We start from the raw sequence: 27,081 nt of genomic DNA, 5'->3' as shown, positions 1-27,081 counted from the left end.
AACAAGCTTTATTATCATTGTAAACTTAAGGGCAAGGAGGATTCATTTTGCAAATTAAAACTAAAGAAATTAAAGACGACTATAATAAAAGTACAAACATACACAATTAAATAAATAAATGAATAAAGCGTCATCTAATGGTTCGGCTTTCTTTGTTTGCTTTAGCTGGTCTCAACTATTCCAGCTATGACTCTAGCGGTTACACATCTACACCTTCGTACTATCAGCCGGCTCAGTGTGCTCCGCCGCAGGCCCAGCCCCAGCCGCCTCTGCAGCCGCCGCAGCAACAGCCACAACCACAACCGCCGCAGCAAACCCAGCAGCCGCCCAAACAGCTCGCCAATTCCTCCTGGAGCAACAGCGGTGGCAGCAGCGTCTCCAGTCCTGCTGTCAGCTCATACAGGAAGCCGGCTTTCCACCAGAACAAGATACAGAAGCCTAAAGGTCCACCGAAGCAACCGCAGCTGCACTACTGCGATATCTGCAAGATCAGCTGCGCCGGTCCACAGGTGAGCACATGCATGAACATTTACATTCACTAAAGGGACACAGATATACAGGCAAGTTACTGTAATGTAGGGCGGCACAATAGCAGAAAAATCTGGCATTGTGATAATCAGTTCATAGTGTAGTGGATCACAGATCATGTTATGGTTTAAGTCAAGGATCGGAACATTTTTCGGATCAGCCAAAAAGGGGAGGAGACAAATGCATTTGCTTTCTATTTATTACAAAAACAGCACTGCAAGATAGAGATCTGCGCAGGACTAAATTTTGACTCCCGCCCACACCCGCCAGGTTTTAGCCCGAACCCGAACCCGACCCCTCCCGCTTATATTCAGCATTTGTTGTCCCGCTGCCCGACCCGCCCCGTTTTCTACCCGCCGTGCCCGTTCCTGCTAACGGATGCGGGGAGAACAAAACTGAAAACCACCCAGCTATACAGTGTCCAGACAGCCTATAACAAGCTGTGTGTATAAACACACACAAGCACAAGCTAGTGACACACACACAGACAGCGTCTCACTCTCTCTTTCATTCACAAACACACATACACACGCACAGAGAGAGAGAGAGAGAGAGAGAGAGAGAGAGACAGCACAAAGCTCTCTCTCTCATTCGCACACACATAGACAGCAACAAACAAGCTAAACACAGCATCATGCTGTCTCATTCGCACATACATACGCGTGCTCGTTCGCTCGGAAGTCGAAAGCGATATCGTCAGACCACCCGCTCCCGTGCAAAATTAAACATATTACCGACTGCTCCCGCACTTTATTCAGAAATGTATTCCTGCGCCGCAGAAATGTGGTCAGCTCTGTACCGCGGGAATGCAGACCTCTACTGCAAGACACTTGCTTTTAACAAACAGAACTTAAAACTTGTAATTTTATTAACAACAAAATGATGAAACCATCAGCTGAATAAAAACAAATAGTAAAATATTCAGTACTGTGAAGATTCACTGTTACTCCTACTGTTGCTGATGACGTTAAATCTAGAAATCTAACATAAATTTTACAACCCATATTCATGTAGTCTCATTTTCAATAAAGGATTCAGTTATTCACTCATAAACCTTCATGTTTCATTGCTAGATGATCATTGTTGAATTATTCAGTGGCGTATTTTGATGGCCGGTTGTCGCCACCTATTGGTTAAACAATGCATTTGCTCCCAATGTTTGAGCCTCGTTAAATGGATATGACAGAGATTTTAATCTTTACCATAAACATCAGTGGTTTTATCTAAACTATAAATAGATTCGGAGTACCTTGCTGTAGATTAAACAGATATAAAAATTATTTTTATCCTACGAGCATTAAGCTATTAAATAATAGTGGTGGCTTAGATTGAGAGTATCAGTTTGCTTATTTATGTGTATATGGAGTGAGGCTTGTAAATTTTATTGAAATACTTATTTGTGTTTTGTATGTTTATTGTTTTGTCCATGTTTGTAACGACTGCAGCTGAGGGCAAGTGCCTAAGACAAATTTCCCTAACTGGGACAATAAAGTTTTTACCTTACCTTATTTGATTGTTTGTAACAAACAGATTTGAATGCAGCGATTCGCAGGATAATTAAACCAATGCGAATCACTATCGTTTATAATTTATGTTGCGTGGGTGTTGAGATCCCGATCTTTTAATGATTATTCGTGCAGCTTACACTGAATGCATTAATGCAGGCTAAACAAGTAGTGACAGAAAGCACCTTTAATAACCTAAGAAACCCCCTACATCCCAATTAACCCACCATAATTTCTTCTGTCATCGTTATGTTTTACAGGAAAGCCTTAATCCTTTGATACATGTAATTTTAATGATGCGAGAGGTGATCTCTCTGCAATCGTTGCAAATTCAGGATTAATCTACAAGTAAAAAATGTATTAATCCGCGAGTCGTGCCTGTTCCGAAATGTGGGTTGTGATCGGTACGCATTACGAATCAACCGTGATCCGTTGCACCCCTAATAGTTCATAATTATTTAAACTTAAAAAAATAAATTAAAATAAATCAAAAATATTGTGGCCAAAATAAATATTTATATATGTTAGTTTTATTTATTTTTCACTGTTTGCACTTTGTAAATACGTGAAAGTAATTTTAAAAACATCCATTTTCTGCTAACATTTGAGTGCTGATTGTGTTCATATGCTCAATAGATATGATTGGCCGTGAAGGTCATCAGTTCACCACTCTTCACCGCTGTTATACAGTTATAAAGGACAGAGAAAACAGGCCAAAGATGAGCTTAAAATGTGCTTGCAACTGTGCTGTTAAAATATATCAGCTGCGATGTTAATTCGATGTGCACACGGTAGTGGTGTGTACGATTTATGGAGCTGGTAATTAATTTGATCGACCAGAATTTAATCATGATGACTAATAATTAAATTTAGAATAAAGATAGATGCACAAGGCAAGCTAAGCTAGAGCTACACTCAACAAGACCGCAACAATCGATCAGCCCTTCACAGTCATTTCTGTTGAGCATGTTCGCATGATGGAGTTTCTGCAACCGCCTGCTGCTCCTGATGGCGCTTGCATTTAAACTGACTTTCATTTCGATTTACTCTTACACAACTAAATGAATGTTTTGGTCTATTTAAAAGACTGTATTTTAATTCCGTTACATCATCAATGCTTTAACAGGAACTTTATGAAATTAGTCATATCAGTCTTTCACCTGAAGTTTATACGTGGCCATAAAAACTCTTGACGCTGGTTTTCATAAAACATATTGCTTTATTAAAAGTTGTTACTTTGCTGTCCCGCAGACGTATCGGGAACATCTGGAAGGACAGAAGCACAAGAAAAAAGAGGCGGCTCAGAAGAGCGGCAGTCAGGTGACCAATGGCCCTCGTGGCGTCCAGACACAGTTGCGCTGTGAACTGTGCGACGTCTCGTGCACCGGCGCCGACGCTTACGCTGCGCACATTCGCGGATCCAAACACCAAAAGGTTTGTTTAATGTTTCATTTCAACACTCTTCATCTTTTCAACATGTTTTTGTATTGCAGCTTCTTTTTTTAAGTGTTGCCAATTATTTAGTTGAAATTAGGGCCGGACAATATATCAAAATAATCACAAATGTAGGAAATATTGCATGATTGAAGAATCTGAGCATTTGTATATGCAACAATAGAAGTACAAAATACACAGGCAAATATTAATCAAAACATATTTCATTAGCATATTCTTATAATCTGTAGACATTTTGTGAAATATGAAAAAAAAAAGATTTTGTTATAATACGGTGGGAAATTACACATACTGTAAGTGTTGTAGTAATGTTTATTTTAATAAGAATTATTTGACAATTTTTTGATAATTAAACAAATTCTGTACTTTTTATTGTGAACATTTTTTAATTATTTTAGTAAATGCTGTATTTTGCTAAATTTAGGGCTAGATAATAAATCAAAATTATCAAAATTTTGCAAATGTTTTTTTTTTTCCCAGAAAAACTAAAACGGATAAAGTTATAATAACATGGTTTAAAATGATATTGTTAGTGTTGTAGTAATGATTATTTAATTCTTTAAATAATTTTGTATTAGTTTTAAGTAGTTCTGGATTTTTTTTTTTATTGTTAAAAGAATAAAAATATGTATTTTTGTATGTGCTGTATATTGCTGAAATTAGGGCTGAACAATTAATCAAAGTTATCAAGATATTGCAAATGTGCCTAAAAAAAAAACAAGTTTTATTATAATAAGTTATAATGAGGTGAGACTTTACACGTAATATTAGTGTTGTAGTAGGCCTTAGGTTTATTTTAGTAATGATTTTTAAAAACATTTTAAAATAATTTGTGATTAATTTTAAATCTGTATTTTTTATTGTGAAATAAAAAGACTTTTTTTTGTATATGATGTGTTGTGCTGAAATTAGGGCTGCACAATAATTGAAATTGAAAACTTAAATTATCGAAATATCGCAAATGTGCCTATCAAACAAGATGACAAAACATTTATGTAAAAATTGAACAAAAAATTGCACGACAAAACAACACATACAAATATTAATCAAAACATATTTTTTAAGCATATGCTTATATTTTGTGTAATTTTTGTGAAATAGGAAAAAAGAGCTAATGTTAGTTATAATATGGTTGAAAATAGCATGTTTTGTTAGTGTTGTAGTAATGTTTAATTTAATAATTCATTTTTTTTAATTATTAATTTAAATCATTCAGATTTTTTATTCTGAAAAATTAAATATATTTATTTAAAAGACAGTCAGACACTTGCAGCTCATCCAGAATGCTGCAGCCAGAATTCTGACCAGAAGCAGGAAATCAGAGCACATCACACCTGTCCTCAGGTCTCTACACTGGCTGCCAGTTACATTCAGAATAGATTTTAAAGTATTATTACTGGTCTATAAATCACTAAATGGCCAAGGACCTCAATACATTACAGATATGCTCACTGAATTCAAACCTAACAGATCACTCAGATCTTTAGGATCGTATAAACTAGAAGTTCCAAGAGTTCAGTCAAAGCAGGGTGAATCTGCCTTCAGCCACTATGCCCCTCACTGCTGGAATCAGCTTCCAGAAATGATCAGATGTGCTCCAACATTAGGCACATTCAAATCAAGACTGAAAACACATCTGTTTAGCTGTGCCATTACTGTATGAGCACTGTGCTGCATCCGACAGATCGCACTATTATTTTTTTCGTTTTCTTTTTCATTCTTTTATAACCTATTTTAACTCATTTTAATTTGTTTTTATCTGTTTTTAATAATTTTTATTGTCTGCATTTTATGTTCCTAAACTTGTCTTTTTTATTCCTGTTTATGTAAAGCACTTTGAATTGCCACTGTGTATGAAATGTGCTATATAAATAAACTTACCTTACCTATACCGTTAAAGTCAGAATTATTAGCCCCTCTTTGAGTTTTTTTTTCTTTCTTTCTTAAATATTTCCCAAATGATGTTTAACAGAGCAAGGAAATTTTCACAGTATGTCTGATAATATTTTTTCTTCTGGAGAAAGTCTTATTTGTTTTATTTCGGCAAGAATAAAAGCAGTTTTTAATTTTTTAAACGCCATTTTAAGGACAAAATTATTAACCCCTTTAAGCTAAATTTTTCCCTGATAATCTACAGAACAAACCACCATTATACAATAACTTGCGTAATTACCCTAACCTGCATAGTTACCCTAATTAACCTAGTTCAGCCTTTAAATGTCACTTTTAAATTTAAGCGGTATAGAAGTGTCTTAAAAATTATCCTGCCAATATCATGGCAAAGATAAAATAAATCAGGTATTAGAGATGAGTTATTAAAACTATTATGTTTAGAAATGTGTTGAGAAAAATCTCTTTTTAAATTTAAATAGAAATTTAGGAAAAAAATAAACATGGGGTCTAATAATTTAAAGGGTCTAATAATTCTGACTTCAACTATATGTGTGTGTGTGTGTGTGTGTGTGTGTGTGTGTGTGTGTGTGTGTGTGTGTGTGTGTGTGTGTGTGTGTGTGTGTGTGTGTGTGTGTGTGTGTGTGTGTGTGTGTGCGCGCGTGTGCGTGCGTGCGTGCCGCGTGTGCGTGTATATGTATATATGTGTGTGTGTATGTATGTATGTATGTATGTATGTATATATATATATATATATATATATATATATATATATATATATATATATATATATATATATATATATATACAGGGCTCGAAATTAACCTTTTTGCTTGGTAGCACCGGTGCTCCTAACTTTAAAAAGTTAGGCGCATCAGCCAAAATTTAGTCGCACCCACCAATTATGAGCACCGTTACTACAAGTTTTATACAAACAGATTTATTGTATTTGAAATCAACACTAATCAAACTAACAAGCAAAGAAATAATAATATAAATATGCGTGCGTGAGGAAAATATGTCTCAACGAAATCCCGTGATCACAAGAAAATACATTTTTATAACATAACTGAGTGACCAAAGCACGGAGCGCTCACCGGCCCTGCACGCACTGCTTGAATGAATCTGTTACGATCTGAACGGTATAACGTTAACTGTGCTGTTCTCACAAGTGCTGTCTGATATTGCACTGATGCTTTTGACACATATTGTACCTTATTGTATGCATACGTCATGTTAATAGCCATACCGGTCTTTTCATGAGTAAGTTAGCGATATTGATTTACTCAGTGTAAGCCCGTTTGTGATGGTGTACGACACGTGATGTTAAATTTGACATATAGCTGCCCCTTGCACGGCGGAGAGCATCTGGCAATTATATGAAGGATTAAACAGAAGCTCTCGTGCTAGATGTGGCAAACAGTTACCTGAAAACTCCATCCCACAGACTTTTTATAGCGGACTTGAAGCCAACAGAAGTCTTCTACTCTTGGAAAAGTGTAGATGGTGGATTAACATTCAGCACATGATCACTAGTAAGATGTGTCATTATTTGTAACTAGATGGTTTCTAAAACTAAATCTGTCCGCGTTATCTTCAATCTCATCTTTAGCGCTTTAGTTTTCCGCGGTAGCAGCTCTCTGTCATCCGAAGCCAGAAGGCGCTGACTGAGTGATTGACAGCTGATATTAACCAATCATTCGCGTTCAGTGCTAGAGCAGTGGGCCAATAAGAAGAGCGCGAAGCCGGGGCAAGCATTACGGACTTGGATTTGTTTACTGCAGCAAGACGACATGACAACTGTTTAAAACCATTCCTGAGCGCTGCGTTTCCCGTTCCAAGTGCAAACAAAGAGCTTAGAGATGAATTCTGCGTGAATGTCTCCCGAATCCGCGCATGTGGTGAACATTTTGCAGTAAAAACTGGTCGCACACAACAACTTTAAGCACTCGCAGAAATGCTCCCAAAAATATTTTATGGTCGCATAGATAAAATTTCGGGCGCATATGCGACCAAAATGGTCGCAATTTCGAGCCCTGATATATATATATATATATATATATATATATATATATATATATATATATATATATATATATATATATATATATATATATATATTAGGGTTGTAACGGTATGAATTTTTTACGGTATGATAATCGTCTAAAACAATACCACGGTTTCGCGGTATACGGTATTAAATAGTAATTCTCATAGCAAAGACCCTGAAAAGAATAAGAACACGTTTTCTGACTGAACAAAGGTTTTATTTCAACAAACTTTTGAAAGAACCATTTTAATAGAACTATAGAAGTCTTTTATAAAAATAAACTGAAAAATCTCCCATTTTAATAAATTAAATTAGAAGGAATAAACAAGCAAGGTCTTTTAAGATTAGACAAAAATAAACTTAAACTGTCCTTCCTTATAAGCAGGATAAATGGGAGACCAAAAGTGCAATACCAAGTTTATGGCTGTAAACATGTATTTAAAGCGTTGTTTTTTTCAGTCTAGGTTGTGATGAAGAAATGTAAGCATGTTGAGATTTTCAGGACTTAATCTTGACCGCTGAGGTGAGAGAATGTGTCCACTTGTACAATGAACAAATAAAAAAATAAGAAAATAATAAATAATGTGTCAAAGTCCAAATAAATATGGTGCAAATCCTCAGTAAAAAAATAGATATAAATATTTACTATACTATAAATAGTTACATAACGAAACTAGATTCAATATGGAACATCCTTAGGTTTTATGTGCCAGCATGGATATGGTTGTCTGTGGATATGGATTTGGATATGGTTGTCTGCAATGCAGACAAACAGCTGCATCTTCATTTGCGTCTTTTGAAAACAGCAAGAGCAGCAGTTCGTCTTTGCTGTGTCACTGTTTTGTCATGTTTCTGTGCTGCTGTGCATGCAAAAGTACTTAGTATGAGAATTATTTCATGCAAAACAATTTTTTTGCGTTTTATTTAGCCGCGCATAAATGTATGCCTATCTCTCATTCCGTGTTGTTCAAAAAGCTCATTGATGGTCCACAAACAAAAGCGAAACTTATGCTTATTGGTTGTGATATAGTGAGTTTGAACCAATCTGGGCATGGAGGAGGGACAAAGCATCAATGTATCATGTCTGGTTTGTCCGGAGACACAGTGACGAGCGTTTCTTTATCAAATCAGCATTGTCAAATTTTGATGACGTAACCGCACTGATTCCGGAGCCTCTGAGTCCGCGAATGTTATGTGATACAGCACTGGAAAGCTGAGATTCTCTTCTTTATGCCAATCTTTGAATTGTATGAATCTGATCAGCGGATCAAAAGTTATTAAACATTTAAGAGCAATACTTATTTTTAGCCGCGGGCGGCTGTCTCGGTCTTTAAGGGTTAAAACCGTTGATATGCAATTGTTTATGGTATGATAATCGTGCACGTTCAAATCGTGGTAGACCATCATACCGGTATATTGTTACAACCCTAATATATATATATATATATATATATATATATATATATATATATATATAAATAATTTTATTATTTTTATTATATATTTTTTTTATTAATTTATTTTTGTATATGTTGTGGATTACAGAAAATTGAAGTTGGTGCAAATCTAGTTGTAAATTTTTTGTTATTTATTTATTTTGTTTATATTTACTTTTAAATGTAACACATTTCAGTTGTCGCATTATTTATCAGGCTTTTGCACATCAAATTTTGCATCAATGTCGCACCGCACTAGTTGAAATGCACCTCTGAAATCTTTTTACGCAGGTGGTGAAGCTGCACACCAAGCTTGGCAAACCCATCCCTTCCACGGAGCCGGTTTTAGTGAGCTCCACTCCTGCTGCAATGACGACAACCACTAGTAAACCAGCGGCGTCGACTTCTTCCACTCCTACATCAGCAGCGCAGAAGATCCACACAGCGGCTCCACCCAAACCTGCGGCAGCACCTGTCAAAAAACCACCGCCTGCTGTTTCTGCTGCTAAAGCTCCTGCTGTTGGTGAGTGAGTCCACTTATAGGACATCGTGAGACGTGGGCACATTTATTTTGGGATGCTGTATGTTAGGGCTGAAGGATAAATTGACAAAATATTACATTTATGATCTAGCTAAAGCTGCAAAAAAGAAAAGTATCCAGATGTAAAAGCAGTAGGGGTGTGACGAGATGAGACACGAGATTAGTATGGAGTCAATCTAGGGCCATGTATACTTGCAAAATAAAAGAAAGTTTTGCTAACGAAAAAAAATGTATTAAGCAAAAAAATAAAATAAATAAATCAATGCAAATCTCCAAAAATTGCAAAGCAAAAATTAATTTTTGAGAAATAAAAATTTATTTTGCTAACAAAAATAAAGAACTGTAAAGGGAAAATTAAGTTTTGAGAAATAAAACTGAAATTTGCAAACAAAGAAGATCTGCAATTAAAAATAAAGCAGTGCAAAACAACTTAAAATATTTGCAATAAAAAAATAATTAAATCTATTTAACTTGGGCGTTTACGGCAGGCCTGGAGCTACTGGGCTGTAAGACCACCTCGGTGATGCTGTGTCTCCAAGTGATTACGTCGCTTAAATAAAGGCAGCTCTGGGCCTGCTGTGAACGCCCAAGTTCCCTTGACTCTGCCCCCTTGTCAAAACAGGGCCACAAAGTGACATGCGCAGAAACATGAAGTGCAAATTGAAAACAGCATCACAAACTCACGGTTGACTAAAAAGCAAATCAAAACGAGCATTGCAATTGACTGGATGGGTTTTGTAAAGGCAATGCTATAAATGTATATAGTTATTTTTAATTGCAAATATTTTAGTTTTTTTTTTGCACTGCTTGATTTTTATTTGCAGTTCTTTTTTTCTTTGCAAATTTAATTTGATTTCTCAACTTGCTTTCCCTTTACACTTCTTTATTTTAGTTAGCAAAATTAATTTTTATTTCTCAAAAATAAAATTACGCCTTGCTATTTTTGAAAATTTGCAATTATTGAGTTTTTATTTGCTAAACTTTGTTTATTTTGCAAGTATACAGTTAAAGTCAGAATTATTAGCCCCCTTTGAATTTTTTTTTTCTTTTTTGAAATATTTTCCAAATGATGTTTAACAGAACAAGGAAATGTTCACGGTATATCTGATAATATTTTCTTCTGGAGAAAGTCTTTTCTTTCTGGAGAAATTTCTTTTAAAGCAGATTTTAATTTTTTAAAAAACATTTTAGGGACATAATTATTAGCCCCTTTAAGTAATTTTTCTACACTAACTTCAAGAAATCTTCAATGATTAAATAAATAAATGGAAATTATTTTATTCAACTGAAAAAAATCACAAAATGCAAAACTATTTAGGTGCTTTTTTAAAATCAACTTCTAATAAATGTTATTTTGTTTCTATTTTAATAAATTTTATGCAGTAAAGAACACGCAACTACTGCAAAATATTTACAAATATTTGAATGAAAAAATTTATTTTTATTCAGTTTATAACAAAAATCACAAAATGCAAAACAATTTAGGTGCTTTTTTTTTAAATCAACATCTAATAAATGTTTTTTTACATTGATTCTTAATTTTGCCATAAAGGACATTCAAACACTGCTTAATATTTAGCTGTGAACTCGACTGGCTTCTCCACTGTACAGTTTCCCATGAGAATCAAACTCCTTTCCACAAATTGAACTTTTATTCAGCAACAGCTTCCTTTTTGTTCTTCGCGCACAGCATAAACATGTTCAGTGATGATGCTGACAGGTGTGTGTCTCCTCATACTGTGTGCAAAATTTTCATCTCAACGAGAAATCCCATTGCGATTTAAGTCTCGCATGATCTAGTAGCTCGAGATCTCGTCACATCCCTAAAAAGCAGTAGACCTCCTCCAGAAGGCCAGAGGGCGCTCTCTCTTTTTTTCGAGTTGCACTAAAACAACCAAATACGCCCTGAAGAAATCGAGGAAATACGTCTATGCGAAGTCCTGAATAAATAAAAAATTTAATTCAGCGGGACTGATAATCACATGACCATGACACCATATAGTTTATCTGAGTTCTTATTATAATTTTTTATGATAAAGTATGTAATGATACAACGCCTGCTTATTAGAATGCTGTATGAAATATGTTGTGTGCTTAATTTTGTGAAACAAGCCACATTATTGGACGAAAGGACTTATTTCAAACACTCGACTGCTGTAGGTCCTTAAAGTTTTACAATATCTTGAAGAAAAACTCAATTTTTTTGGTAAAAAGCCTCATTTTATAGCTCATTTTGCAGCTAAACTGCTGAGTTTTACTAGTTTTGAATCCATTCAGCTGATGTCTGGGTTTGGCAGGAGCACTTTTAGCTTAGCTTAGCATAAATCATTGAATTGGATTAGACCATTAGCATCTCACTCAAAAATGTGAGATTTTGTGGCAGATTTGGTAACTTTTTAAATGTAATTCAGTATCATCAAGGTCATAAAAAGTTCTAAATGTAACTTATTAAACCCTGTTTTTTTTAGTACATTTTTGGTTTGTTCGTATTACCAAAAAATATCTTAATTTCACTACAATTTTCACACCATCAGCACAATCAGAGTTCACACCAGTCACTAAAACAGCTGCTGTTTCCTCTTTCTTGCATCACCCACAGGATGGAATAAATTATTTCCGTCCTAATTTGCAGAAGAAAACCTCCTTGTACACTTTTTCAGGCGTCATATTTGCTCAACTTGTCGTTTAGATCGCAGCATGACATTAACACAGAGCGTCTTGCTCAATCTTACTGCTCTAAAGGGTTGCGTTGTTCATTCCAGATAATGTTACTCAGCTAGCTATTAGCTAATAGATTTAGATGGCAATTGTACCGCAAACTACTACATAAACATTGTGATTGCATGGGTAGGCTGTGAAATATTACAAGTTCCGTATAATTGAATCTTAATGCCATGATTTATGCTGTTTACAACAAGACAAAATATTATAAAACCAAGAATAAAATGGATACAAATCTGTTAAATATGCGTACAACTTTGATTAACAAGTTTTATGAAATCTTAGGTTTAAATATGTATATACTGTATCTGCATACATGTTAAAAGAAAAGGTTTGAACTTTGAGTATTACTTTTTGAGGTATTAGAGGTAAAGGTTTTTATTGAGGGGATATTTATGTTTATTACTTCTGTTACAACCTCTTTGATGTTAGTCTAGGGTAAAAGTGATAACATTTTAAAAGATGTGGTACTTTTACAAGATGATGGGTGAAAGTAAAAGACACAAACAACAAAACTGCTAATAAAAGCGATTTCGGGTGCTTTCACACCTGTGAATCGATTCAGTTGTTCCGAATCAGAGATTACAAATGTTACATTGTTGCTCTTTGCTTTTGGAGCGGTTCGCTTTCACACTGCAAAGTTTCTAATCGAACCAAAAGAGCTAAAACAAGTCACGTGCGAGTAAACTCTCCTCACATTGGTCAGAGTGTCAGGGTTTATTTTGCAGCGTCCCGCTCAGCTGTCAGGAGAGGTGGTGGTTTGGTGGTGATTGACAGGGTGCGCGCGCGCGATGTGTCTGAGGAGAGATGTGGTGGGGAGGTGTGAGAAGGGTGCGCGACTATGCCTATTTGAGGACCAGGAGGGAGACTTGAGATTACCGGGAGATCATCACTCGTTTGCGGGCATCCGGAGACTCGCGAAACTTCCCACCATACTCATAATTCTCTCTTCATCTAGCCGTATACCTATTACATATCCGTAAAACACTGTGATATAACCGCGCTCGGATCGGATCGCTTTCTCACTGCAATCGAACCGCTCCAGGGTTCGTTTCAATCGAGCCGAGACCACCTCATTCAAGCGATCTCAGAGCGATTACTTTGGCGCAAAACAGAGCGCGATTGCCCTGTTCACATATGCCAATCGAACCGCGCTAACTGGGCAAACGAGATACGTTCCGAAACAAAAGTGTAGGTGTGAAAGCACCCTTAATGTACAAAAAGTGAAATCAGAATAATGGCCAAATATACATACAATAAGAAAAATATTTACAATAATAATAAAGTAACAAATTAAAGTATCAAACAAAATTAGATCAACTCAAGAATAAGGGGACGCTGGTGAAGCCAAATCAAAGAAATAAATAAAACAAAACAATTCTAACTCATAAGCAAACCCCTTACCTCGCTAGAAACATGAAATGAAAAAGAAAAGAAAAATCTTCAGCACCGAGCGCCGTAATCTTACCTGTTCTGAACTGAAACAAAACAAATACATAAGTGGCATTCACTTCTTACCTGGTGTTTTAAACAATGTATCGACTACGTGTATGTAAGATGGAAGTCGTACGACATCTTCCCTGTCCACCTTACTCTGAGGACAAAGTCAACTCTCAATAATCTCTTTTTGTTTGCCAGGTAAGAGTTGTACCAAAAGTAACAATCAAACAATCGAAAACAAGATGTACAAAAATCACAAAGTAGTTCAAAATGGGCTGAAATAATACTAAATAACTTTATCCAAACGAAAGTTCATCGAAATTAACGAATAACAAAATCATGTCGGCAAAAACAAACATAACGGGATCAAAGGAAAAGCGCGCTGTCATCCGCTCTCCCTGGCGTCCTTATATGTGACATCGCCATGTCACCCAATGATGAGTGACTGGTCTCCTGACCAATCGGCTTCCGCGAAGGCGGACCTAGAGGATACGACAGGTAGAAATGGGGAGAGAGAAAGAGCGAGAGAACGGGACGCAAAAAATCCCACCAAGATACGGCAACCGTAACACTTCAGAAATCAAAAAATACTCATTAGTCTAAAAAAAGCACGATTTCTACATATTTTAAAGATAGAATGTCGGCAAAATTCAGACAAATAATATATTTTTGTGAACAATTGTTCTTATTATTGTAATTTTTGTTCGGTACAGAGAGAATATAGCATATGATCACAACGTAAACAACCAGACAAATAATATATTAACAAAAAGCTTAAAAATATTCTTTGAAATAAAACTATTCAATTTTGTGTAGCAGAAGTAGGGAAAAAAACTTCCTTTTTAATATATTAAAGGGCAGATAGTTTACCCCTTTTTATGATTTATTATTAATATTAGGGTTCTTTAGAGTGTGCAGTTTAGGCTCAGTTCAACACACAGTTCAGATGTTTTTATTATAATGTGTTCAAAAGTGTCATGTTGTGGGCGTTTACACAGTTTGCTGCTTTAGGGGTGTGTTGCTTCACATGAAAATTAGTTTCGGCTTCCCGCCCAACGTAACAAGGGGGCGGAGCCAAGAGCTCCCACGCTCTGTGTTTGTAACAGACAGAGAGAGAGAGAAGCTAAGATAGGATCAGCATTCAGCTGTACATGTACGACTCGGGCACAGACCAAGCGGAGAATTAATTCATAATCGTTTAGAATAGATAGCCAATAAAGCTGACATGGTATAAAATAATGATACGATATTCGTTATTTCATTATTTTTAGTAATTTTGTAATTAAGACTTTATTCAGAATAGATAGCCAATACAGCTGACGTGGTATAATAAAATTAAAGGGTATTCGGTATTCCATTATTTCTGTAATCATGTTTTTAGGAGTTGTTTGCAAGGCTACATTATAAATATTCACTTGACTGAAAGTGTAAAAATAAAGTAAATTCTGTGTGAAATCTGTTTCTCAGTCAGTAAACCGTCCACATCGACTGTGGTGAAAATGGAGGAGGTGAAGCCGCCTGTGGTCAAAACAGACCCTTCCAGCGATGATGAGGATGCAGACGCTACAGGACCTCAAGGAGACATCCAGCCTGTGGGACACGATTATGTCGAAGAGGTGAAAAACGTTCAGTCAAAATGTGGAATATTTAGTTACATGGAAAAAAAACCTTAAAAAATCAGATGTTTCAAATCTAAATCCGTTTGAATCGAATAGATGTCCTTTAATAGCTATGTATGGATCCTTTTCACAAGGCTGTTATGATGTCCATCAGAATAAATATGTTGTTCATCTATTGATGGTTTTCTCTCTTCAGGTTCGTAATGATGACGGAAAGGTGATTCGCTTTCATTGTAAACTGTGTGAATGCAGCTTCAACGATCCCAACGCTAAAGACATGCATCTGAAGGGACGCAGACACAGACTGCAGTACAAAGTAAGACGTCATCAAATCAAAAACAGCGGTCCTTGCATGCAACAACAAAAACACACTACTTGTTGTGTTTTTTATTTGTTGTATTTTATTCAAGCAGTTGTTGTTTTTTTACTAATTTAACATTTAACTATTGTTAAATGGCTATTTTTAAAAATGTGACCCTGGACCATAAAATCAGTCATAAGGGACAATTTTTAGAAAATTGAGGGTTTATACATAAGACAACACGCTTTGTGTTACTATTTTCTTATCTTATGTAAAACTAGCTAGTTGAAATGTATGTGAAACTTAATTCATTTGAACTAAATTGGTATTTCCTAAGTGCATTTACTTGTGAATAATAAAACATATTTTTGTAAATGAATTTAGTCAATTAAAGTAACAAAAGCGGGTTACTAGCGCATATAAACGTCTCAAGTTCAAGCCCAGACTTATAAATGTTTCTTGATCCTCTCCCCGTCTCTAAAGGCTGATTTATACTTCTGCGTCAAACACCGGCGTAGGCTACGGCGCTGACGCATAGCCCTTCGCCGTGGCCGTCGGCGTGGCTGACGTGCACCTCTCAAAAATTGTAACTACACGTCGCAACGACGTGTAGCGCAAGCTCTGTGATTGGTCTGCTTGGTAGCGCTGACGAGTCTGGGCGGGACCGAGAGCCGCGCGAATGACGCAAGCGATTGTTTAAGTGTGGAGTCCCGTGAAGGAGCTCCGGATGGAAAGTTTTGTTTTGTGTTAGTTAAAGTTGTTGCACGTTCGCCGGTTCCTGCCTCAAAAAGCGAGTTTGAGTCACTTGTACAACCAGGAAGTGTTCAGGAAAAGCAAAACAGAAGCAAAGAAACTCGACACAGAGTAACATTTACACCTCACTGCCAACTAGCGTTTCGGAAGTGTTAATGCAGACCGACAGAGACAGCGCGCAGAAGTATAAATGCACAGCCACGCGCGTTGCCTGTGCCGTGAGTTACGCCGGTCACTTGACGCAGAAGTATAAACCAGGCTTAAGCAGCTTCAATTCCTGTTAATCCCTACTGTTTTTTCATAATAAAAGGCTAAAATCTCTTAATCAGTACATTTTGGTGGAACTGAAAGTGAACTCTTTTTAAATATATTGTAACTAAGGTCTAAAAAAATGTCGACTTCGGAACTAGTCAATACTGAAATAATAAAAAAAATGCCCATTTACTGCTTACATCTGAGCACATTCTTAAACACTACTGATTGGCTAATGAGTTTTGACGTTTTTAAAATTATAGTACTAATTGGTACCGATGTTGACAATTTTGACATCTCTAATTAGACCCACAACCCTAACCCTAACCTAATGGACTACAAAAGCGGAACTAAATGATAATAACAATTAAATAAACTAATCGATTTACAAATGATTAATTAAATACAAATTTAAAGATGTATTTATTTATCAAAATGTATATATAACCTCATGAGTAAGTTTACAACAGTTCAAATCAACATTATGAAACGTAAAACCTGCCGCCATTGATCAGTTTTTTTTTTTCCCCTCAGAAAAAAGTGAACCCAGACCTCCCTGTGGAGATCAAGCCGAGCAATCGTGCACGGAAACTTCTGGAGGTCAAGCTGCGCAAACAGAAGCAGAAATCTGTGCTGAAGAGACAGCAGGAGGACGAGCAGCGCTGGCACATGGAGATGAGGTCTGCGGCTGCTTTCACTTTATTTATGAACTCTTTTTACCAATATGGCTTATTTACCTTCCCTACAATAACACTGTACTGGACTTTCAACAGAAATTTCATTCAGAATAGTTTTAAAATGGTCTTAAAGTCCTAAGTTTGACTTGATGAAACCTGTAGAAACCCTGTACATCCGTGTTTCTCAACCACGATCCTGGAGGACCACCAGCTCTGCACATTTTTCCATGTCTCCTTAACCGAACACACCTGATTCAGATCATCAGCTTATTAGCAGACAAGGAAAGACCTGTATTAGGTGTGACAGGCAAAGGAGACATCCAAAACATGCAGTGTTGGTGGTCCTCCAGGAACATGGTTGAGAAACACTACTCTAGATAATATATAATATAAAACAAACTGTATATTTCAGATCCTTTTTTAATACTTATGATGGCATCATTTATTGTATTTATATTTGACTGTCTGCTTGTCTTCCAGCAGGAGGTACGAGGAGGACATGTACTGGAGGAGGATGGAGGAGGAGCAAGTATACTGGGCAGAGCCAAGGCGCAGGATGGCCCCGCCTCCTCTCATGGGCCGGCCCAGCATCCCAGTGCCCCCTCTATTGGTACACAAACACACTAGCTATGTTTTCATCCAAATATGTATGCACAAATCTGGAATATCACCTAAAACATTTGCAAATAAAGCAGCGTTTCCATACATCGAGTCAAAGAGAACAAAATCATCACTTTTTCATAAACTGGAGCAAATATCAGCAGAGAAATGGAGTTTAGTGCTGTAGGAGAAGATACTGTGGTCTAAAATGTGCCTCAGAAGTTGAAGACGGAATGCAATGCGGTGCTTTTGGAGGCTTGAGATGCTCTTTGGGAGCTCAGACAGATGCATGGAATAACCATACTGAACCACTGTAAAGACAGACTTTGGCTGAGGTCTTTTAGAAAGGGCAAAACAGCATTTTAGATGTTTCACAATGTGCTTGAAACGCTGTAAAGTCTGTTAATGCATCACATCATACACATTATCATCACATGATCTGTTCGTGAAGTCACATCACTCTACTAATGCACATGCTGGAATTTCTTCGGGAAACCGGTTTCCGTCGATTAAGAAGTTTATTCTACTCAGTACTGCACATACAATTTTTGTATTCAGATTTTCTAAATATACGGACATCTTGGCATTTTTTAGGCAATAATTTAATGCACACAATGGAAAAATAGCTATAGAATGGTTTGTTGATTCTGTGAATTGTGACCTAAACTAAAGATCTATTTATCTATTTATTATTTATTAAATTCTCCCATATTTCTTCAGCCCGTGCGAAGGCCTGATTCACCCGATGACCGGCACATCATGGCCAAACACTCCGCCATCTACCCTGTGGAGGAGGAGCTGCAGGCGGTGCAGCGGATCGTCTCTCATTCTGAGCGCGCTCTCAAGCTGGTCTCTGATACACTGCTGGAGAAAGTGGCGTGTGCTGATGACGACGAAAGCGAGACTGACAAACAGTGAGAACTAATGCTGTCCAGATACTGCAACTACTGTAGAATAATATAAATATAATATTTGATACCTCGGGGAATAGCCCTTTGGTAAATTCTATTTATTTTTTGTGATATTTAACTGAAGACATATTTTACAGTATTTTACTATTATTATAAAACCAGTATATTGCTTTAATATTATATTTTGGAGAAAGTAGTTTCAATTTAGTTTTGCAGGATAAAAAAATTGACAAACAAACAAGGTTAATATTATTAGACCCCTTAGGAAATGATTATTTTTGATTGGCTACAGAACAAACCAATGCTGTTCAATGTCTTGCCTACTTACACCTAACTTATTGTAATTAACCTAGGTAAGCCTTTAAATTGCACTTTAGGCTGAATATTAGTATCTCACAAGCAATAAATAAGCTAAGCTAAGTACATTCTGTAACATTTCTATTCAAATCAGCCCACAGGGATGTGATTTTAGCATCTAAAACTTTAATAATGCTACATAATCTAATATGATTAAAGAATAAAATATATATGCGTGTTAAAACTCTGAAATAGTATATAAATTCTGTTATAGGGAATAAAATGAATAATTTATGTTTGTTTATGTTGATCATTTTTGCCCTAGTAAAGTAATGACATTAGGAGTGTTGTGCATTGCGGTAATGATAAATTGCATGGAGAAATGTGTTATGTCATAAAAAATAATGGGAAATTGCAGCAAATCTTAATAGTCTTAAAAATATATTTTGATTCAGTCACCATGTACTACAAAAAATCAGCATAAATGTATTTTTAGTTGTTCATTACAGTATTTATATAAAAAAGGTGTGCATTGCGGTGATGACCTTTATATTTTACCCAGTAAAGTAATGACATTAAGATTGTTGTGCATTCCAGTAATTATGAATGGTGTGGGGAAAATGTGTTAAATGTCATTAAAAATAATGTTCAAATCTTAATGATTTAAAAAATATACTTTGATTCAGTCATGTTTAGTTGTATGTACAGCGGCAGCAAAATAGCTCATTACCGTCACATGCAGAATATTCCCCAAAATTTTATTACTATATTGCAGCATGGAACCTTCATCAACCATGATTCACAGAAAAACATTTATAATAAAAACAAACATATTTCTTACAATGTCATTACTAAAGTGCAGCAACAAACTCATTACCGAGATGCACAGAAATAAAACTATATATCAATTGCATAAAATACAATTTCTGTTACAGAAAAAAAACATATTTCTTAAATTGTCATTACTACAACATATTTGTCCCAATAAAGTAATGACATTAAGATTGTTGTGCATTGCAGTAATGATAAATTGCATGGGGAAATGTGTTAAATGTCATTAAAATAGTGGTAAATTGCATCAAATTTTAATGATCTTAAAATATACTTTGATTCAATGATGTGTCTTTGATTTACAGTGGCAGCAAAATAGCTCATTACCGTCACATGCAGAATATTCCCCAAAATGTTATTACTATATTGCGGCATGAAAGACCCATTACTGTGATGCAAAGAAAAACATTTATAATAAAAAAATAAACATATAAGTCACAATGTCATTACTAAAGTGCAGCAAAAACTCATTGCCATGATGCACAGAAATAAAACTATATATCAATTGCATAAAATACAATTTCTGTTACAGAAAAAAAAACAAAAAACATATTTCTTAATGTCATAGCTACAACATATTTGTCCCAATAAAGTAATGACATTAGGATTGTTGTGCATTGTGGTAATGATAAATTGCATGGGGAAGTGTGTTAAATGTTAATAAATTAGTAATAAATTGCAACAAATTTTAATCATCTTAAAATATACTTTGATTCAGTGATGTGTCTTTGATTTACAGCGGCAACAAAATACCTCATTACCGTCACATGCAGAATTTTCCCCAAAATGTTATTACTATATTGGAGCATGAAACTCTCATTACTGTGATGCACAGAAAAACATTTATAATAAAAATAAACACATTACTTACAGTGTCATTACTAAAGTGCAGCAAAAACTCATTACCATGATGCACAGAAATAAAACTATATATCAATTGCATAAAATACAATTTCTGTTACAGAAAAAAAAAAAACATATTTCTTAAAATGTCATAGCTACAACATATTTGTCCTAATGAAGTAATGACATTAGGATTGTTGTGCATTGTGGTAATGATAAATTGCATGGGGAAGTGTGTTAAATGTTATTAAATTAGTAATAAATTGCACAGAAAAACATTTATAATAAAAATAAACACATTACTTACAGTGTCATTACTAAAGTGCAGCAAAAACTCATTACCGTGATGCACAGAAATAAAACTATATATCAATTGCATAAAATATGAAACTCTCATTACTGTGATGCACAGAAAAACATTTTAAATAAAAATAAACATATTTCTTACGATTTCATTACTTAAGTGCAGAAAAAAACTCATTACCAGGATGCACAGAAATAAAACTATATATCAATTGCAAAAAATACAATTTCTGTTACAGAAAAAAAAAATCTTAAATTGTCATCATTGCATCATATTTGTCCCTGTAAAGTAATGACATTAAGATTGTTGTGCATTGCGGTAATGATAAATTGCATAGAGAATATGTATTAAATGTCATCAAAATTGTCTTCAATTGCAACAAATCCTAATGATCTTAAAAATATACTTTGATTCAGCCGTCCTTTACTACAAAAAACAGCATGAATGTATTTTTAGTTATTCATTACAGTAGTGATATAAGAAAAATGTATGTTGCTGTAATGACCCTTTGTGATGGAAAAATGTGATGAAGTAATGTTTTTAAAAGTGATTCACAATGTAATGTTTTTTTTTCTTGATTTTTTTTTATTTTATTTTTTTAATTTTTATTTTTTAGTTTGTTTTAAAGTATCATTTAATTGATTTTAGCACTTCTAATTGTACAAATGTTGACTGAAGAAATCTGAGAAAGCTTATACCTTATACCAGGGGTCACCAATCTCGTTCCTGGATGTCCGGTGCCCTGCAGGGTTTAGCTCCAACTTGCCTCAACACACCTGCCTGAGTGTTTCAAGTATACCTAATAACACCTTGATTAGCTTGTTCAGGTGTGTTTGATTAGGATTGAAGCTCAAATCTGCAGGACACCAGACCTTCAGGAAACAAGTTTGGTGATCCCTGCCCTATACCGTACATACAATCAAACATGGACCAATCAAATGCAGTGTAGCTCTAGGTGTAAATGCAAATGTGTCTCCATTGACTACTTATTATCAGATCAACCAAAACTCAGCTTTACACCTGGCTAAATGGGACTTGCGTTAGTCTAAAGACTATAAAAGCAGCTTCAAAAATGCTGCTCTGAAGTGAATGTTTTGATATACATGAAAATGGTGATGTTTTTGACAACTAGTTCATACTATGCAATCGTGGAAGGAAGTTTAGATTGATCTGTTTCCTCTTTTACAGGTCGGAGACTCAGTCTCGTACTCTTAAAGGAGTGATGCGGGTGGGAATCCTGGCTAAAGGCTTGCTCCTGCGCGGAGACCGTAACGTTCAGCTAATCCTGCTAGCAGCTAACAAACCCACCGTTTCTCTTCTGAAGACTGTAGCGGAGCAACTGCCCAAACAGCTAGCTGTAAGTTTGCCTCTATTTTTAGCCTGGAGTTAAGATGCATGTAGAAATAAATGCGTATGTCGTAACTGCTAGATGCTGTTTACTCTGGTGTGTTTGCACTTGTGGTTTTATCACGATGTTTCTTTTTATCCTGGCTGTTATATGGAAATCGTCTACATGGGAAATCACATGATCACAGGTGTCATGTTAAGTCTATGAAAAGCATCATATAGCTGAGTGGTTAATTTTAAATACAAAGTTAAGCTCTGCTATGAGCGAGTCTCACAATAGAAACGTCAAGGTCATATTTCACATCAGAACTAGAAGGAAATGTTAGATAATAATAGTATTTTTTTGTTGCACAAAACAAGGGAATTGTATTTCGAAAATGTCATTACTTATACGTAGCAAAAAGACTCATAACGTCACATGCAGAAAATGTTTTCTGTCAAAAATTAAACATTTCCCGAAGTGTATTTACCATATTGCAGCATTAAACCCTCATTACCACGATGCACAGGAAAAAAAATTCATATTAAAAATAAACACATTTCAAATGTCATTATTCCATGTCTACATGACTGCATATCACCGGCCACTTTATTAGGTACATGTTACGAGTATCAGGTTGGACCCATTTTTGCCTTCAGAACTGCCTTAATCCTTGGTGGCAGAGATTCAACAAGCTACTGGAAATATTCCTCAGAGATTTTGCTCCATATTGACATGATAGCATCACGCAGTTGCTACAGATTTGTCGTCTGCACATCCGTGATGCGAATCTCCCGTCCCACCACATCCCAAAGGTGCCCTATTGGATTGAGATCTGGTGACTGTGGAGGCCATTTGAGTACAGTGAACTCATTGTCATGTTCAAGAAACCAGTCTGACCTCTGGCATCAACAAGGCATTTGCGCCCACAGAACTGCCGCTCACTAGGTGGTTTCTCTTTTTCAGACCATTCTCTGTAAAGCCTAGAGATGGTTGTGCGTAAAAATCTCAGTAAATCAGCAGTTTCTGAAATACTTAGACCAGCCAGTCTAGCACCAATATCCCTGCCACGTTCAAACTCACTTAAATCACCTTTCTTAACCATTCTGATGCTCTCTTTGAACTCAGCAGATCGTCATGATCATCGTCTTGACATGCCTAAATGCATTTATTTGCTGCCATGTGATTGGCTGATTAGAAATTTGCTTTAACAAGCAGTTAGACCTAATGTACCTAATAAAGTGGTCGGTGAGTGAACATCATGCAATAATAATGTACCTAATAAAGTGGCCGGTGAGTGAACATCATGCAATAATACTATTTCTATGACACAGAAAATCATCTTCGACAATTAAACAAAACATATTTTTAAAATGTCACTAGTACAATACTGCAAAATAAGTTAGCATGCTGAAAATTGCTGTGAATGTTGAGATTATTTGTGCATTGCGGTAATGATTATTGTTAAATGCTTAAAAAATGATGGTAAATTGCAACAAATGTTTAATGATCATCCTTTACAGCATTTTCAAAACTTTCATTACAGTAATATTTCCTAAAATGTCACTACCACAATGCAACACAGGAAGATCAAAATTGAGATTGTTGTGTATCGCGGTAATGATTAATTATTGTTAAATGTCATGAAAGTGGTAAATTGCAACAAATCTTAATGATCATCTTTTTACAGCATGTTTAAAAACAATTTTAGTTATTCATTACAGTAATGATCTAAAAATGTTTGTGCGTTGAGGTAATGACCAATTGCAATTGATGGAAATATGTGGTAAAATTATAAATAAGCTTTATTTAAATGATCCACAAATCAATTCTGTATCATTCTTCCTTGATTTTTGCTATGAAATATGACGCAGGCAAACAATTTTGACTTTCATTTGGAGTTTTTGTGTGATGCCCCCACATGTTATTCAGAATAATGTCAAATAAAAGAGCGTTACATTGTGCTCCATGTATCTTTAACTGATCTTTAGTTCCACTGCCTGGTTACGACACCTACAGAGAGAGACTGGGGCGTCTACTCATCTAACGTATATATTTTACACCAGTTACCCATGCATTATCAAAGGCTTTATGATAATATGGGAATATAAGGGACAAAATGCAGACCCCAATATACTCAAATCCCCAATGCTGACCCCGCTGTCTCCTCTGTAGTAATGCCAAGTGTCCTTTTAACCGGCAGACCTTTTCTGAAGATCAGTATGAGGTGCAGGTACACCCTGAGGAAGCCAACATCGTCATTTTTTCAAGCAAGGAACCAAAAATGCAGGTCACCATCTCTCTTACCTCACCAGTGATGCGCGAAGACCCCGTCCCGAACATGGAGAAAGGTTAGAGAACCCGTGCTTTCCCTCAGCAGCACTATATGTGTTCCCTTGGGTTAAAGAAAACTATTTTTAAAAAAATCAAGGATATTTCCATACTGAGAGTAATTTTTTCCATCGGTGAATTGGGCCGTCCTGTTCATTTCTATCCCCCCTCCCCTCCTGCTTTCACTTTCTTTTTGTTTACTTTTTGTTTTTTTGGTTGTGTCCATTATTTTTGTCCTATTTTTTATTTTTATTTATTTGCTTCTATTTATGAAAGAGTTTTAAGGAATCAAAAACAGGATCTCTGACCTTTCTTTACCAGTGTGGCGCAATATTGTACAAGTTGTGTTGTAAGATACACTTCAGGATGAGAGAGAGGTCTGTTTATTGTTGTTGTAGTTGTTTTGGTGGCAAGTTTTGGGAGTGATTATCGCATTGAAATGATGCATGCGTATGGAAAATTGAAGTTGCCCCTACTTTGTGTAAATTGTAAATTGTGATTGTTGATGTTTCCGCGATAAACACACTTACTGGCCACTTTTAAACTAGATAATGTTGCTGCTGTGTGATTGATTCGATATTTGCGTTAATGTGTGGATGTGTGCTGTACCTGCTAAAGTGGCCTGAAAGTGTAGGTACTGATAACACATTTGATGTTGGCTATTTTTCATCAAACATTATTATTATCAACAATTTGCTGTTTGTTATCGTCTTATTTTATTAAGGGTGCTTTCACACCTAGACATTTGTTTCGGAACCTAGCACGTTTCCCCAGTTAGTAGGGCTGCTCGATTATGGGAAAAATCATAATCACGATTATTTTGGTCATAATTGTAATCACGAGTATTCAAAACGATTATCAGTTGAAGTTAAAATTATTTGTCCTGCTGTGAATTTATTTTTATATATAATATAAATATTTCCCAAATTATGTTTAACAGAGGTTTTTTTTTATTTATTTATTTTTTATTTTTTAAAAGTATTTCCTATAATATTGTTTCTTCTGGAGAAAGGCTTATTTGTTTTGTTTCAGCTAGAATAAAAGCAGGTTTGAATATTTTGAAACCTATTTTAATAGCTCTATTATTAGCCCCTTTAAGCAATATATGTTTGATTGTCTGCAAAAGAAACTACTGTTAAACAATGACTTGCCTATTTACCCTAATTAAGCCTTTGAATGTCACTTTAAGCTGAATACTAGTATCTTGAAAAATAGCTAGTAAAATATAATGTGCTGTCATCATAGCAAAGACTAAAAAAATCAGTTATTAGAAATGAGTTATTAAATCTGTTATGTTTAAACTGGGCTTCAAGCATCTTCACTGTATTTTTGATTTTATTATTGATTAATAATAAAAACAGTCGGCAGCAGCAGGAATATTGCGCGCTGTCACTTTAAGAATAGTGCGGCTCTGATATGGTTTCTCTTTCACGTGTCTTTTGATTCTCAACTTGTTTGTTTATTACACAAATGAGGGTTAATATGAATAAACACTAAACACCGCGCTCTGACACAAATGTGCATGTACTTGACCATTAAAGTGCTAGATGTGTGTGTGCTCTGCTGTCCAAGGCTAAGCGCGCACACACACAACAGCACGTGCTCTTTTGCGCTTTTAAAAACATGAATGATGCGCATCCCGTGCTGCAAAAGTTACATTACAGCTCATGCTTTTAGTCATTTTCACGTGGAACTGAGCTTTGCAGAGGCAAAGAGTTTTCACCCGTGTACAACTAGGAAGGGGGGCGGTACATGATGCAATAATCGTTTATCTCGATTAATGCTTTTTCATAATCATTAAAAGCCAAAATCGAAATCGGATTTTTGATTAATTGCACAGCCCTACCAGTTAGCGCGGTTTGTTTGGCATATGTGAATCCAGCAATCGCACTCGGATCCGCGCCAAATCAATCTTTCCGAGATTGCACGAATGAGGTGTCTCGGCTCAATTGAAATGAACTCTGGAGCGGATCGATTGGAGTAAGAAAGCAGACGATCCAATGAAGGCTATATCACAGTGTTTTATAGATATGAAATAGGCATATACGGCTAAGTGAAGAGATAATTATTAGTAGGACGTGTCAAAATATGAAAGTGAAGCACGCTGAAATAATAACTAAAGCTGTTTATCTTTGTATTGGTTTATCTGTTATTTCTCTATATAATGTAAAGCATATAATGGATCATTCTAGCCAACAGTCTTACCTCTTATTTATATTTGCTGATGATGTCTGTAGGTGTCACCATTCAAAATTAAAGCACAGCTTTTCGATTATAATGTCCTATTGCTCATCGTCATAAATTAAAATAAGGACCCATGACAGCAAGCGGGACTGTGAAAAATAAACCCTGAAACTCTGACCAATGTGAGGAGAGTTTACTCACACGTGGCTTGTTTTAGCTATTTTGCTCCGTTTAGAAACTTTGCCTTGTGAAAGCGAACCGCACCAAGAACAGAGCGCTACATTG

The 27,081-nt window shown here is 35.7% G+C and overlaps 1 protein-coding gene across 4 annotated transcripts in view; it reads left to right on the top strand.

Annotated features, from left to right (window-relative positions):
* Positions 1-27,081, top strand: part of zfr2 (zinc finger RNA binding protein 2) — a 46,080-nt gene that overhangs the window by 11,603 nt on the left and 7,396 nt on the right. Inside the window, exons 5-14 of one of the 4 annotated variants that reach the window (XM_087303373.1) lie at positions 166-509; positions 3,285-3,467; positions 9,156-9,387; positions 15,034-15,182; positions 15,382-15,501; positions 17,026-17,171; positions 17,652-17,778; positions 18,489-18,682; positions 22,143-22,311; positions 24,485-24,632. In XM_087303373.1, the coding sequence (XP_087159499.1) occupies positions 166-509; positions 3,285-3,467; positions 9,156-9,387; positions 15,034-15,182; positions 15,382-15,501; positions 17,026-17,171; positions 17,652-17,778; positions 18,489-18,682; positions 22,143-22,311; positions 24,485-24,632 (1,812 nt within the window). Of the gene's footprint in view, positions 1-165; positions 510-3,284; positions 3,468-9,155; positions 9,388-15,033; positions 15,183-15,381; positions 15,502-17,025; positions 17,172-17,648; positions 17,779-18,488; positions 18,683-22,142; positions 22,312-24,484; positions 24,633-27,081 lie in introns of all 4 variants that reach the window. The other 3 variants (XM_087303372.1, XR_015521453.1, XR_015521452.1) reach the window with 3 other exon arrangements.

This window comes from Danio rerio, chromosome 22 (assembly GCF_052040795.2).
Source record: "Danio rerio strain M-AB ecotype USA chromosome 22, GRCz13ab, whole genome shotgun sequence".
Classification (NCBI taxonomy): domain Eukaryota; kingdom Metazoa; phylum Chordata; class Actinopteri; order Cypriniformes; family Danionidae; genus Danio; species Danio rerio.
Note: the sequence above shows the minus strand (reverse complement) of the source record. Positions and strands in the feature narration are given on the sequence as shown.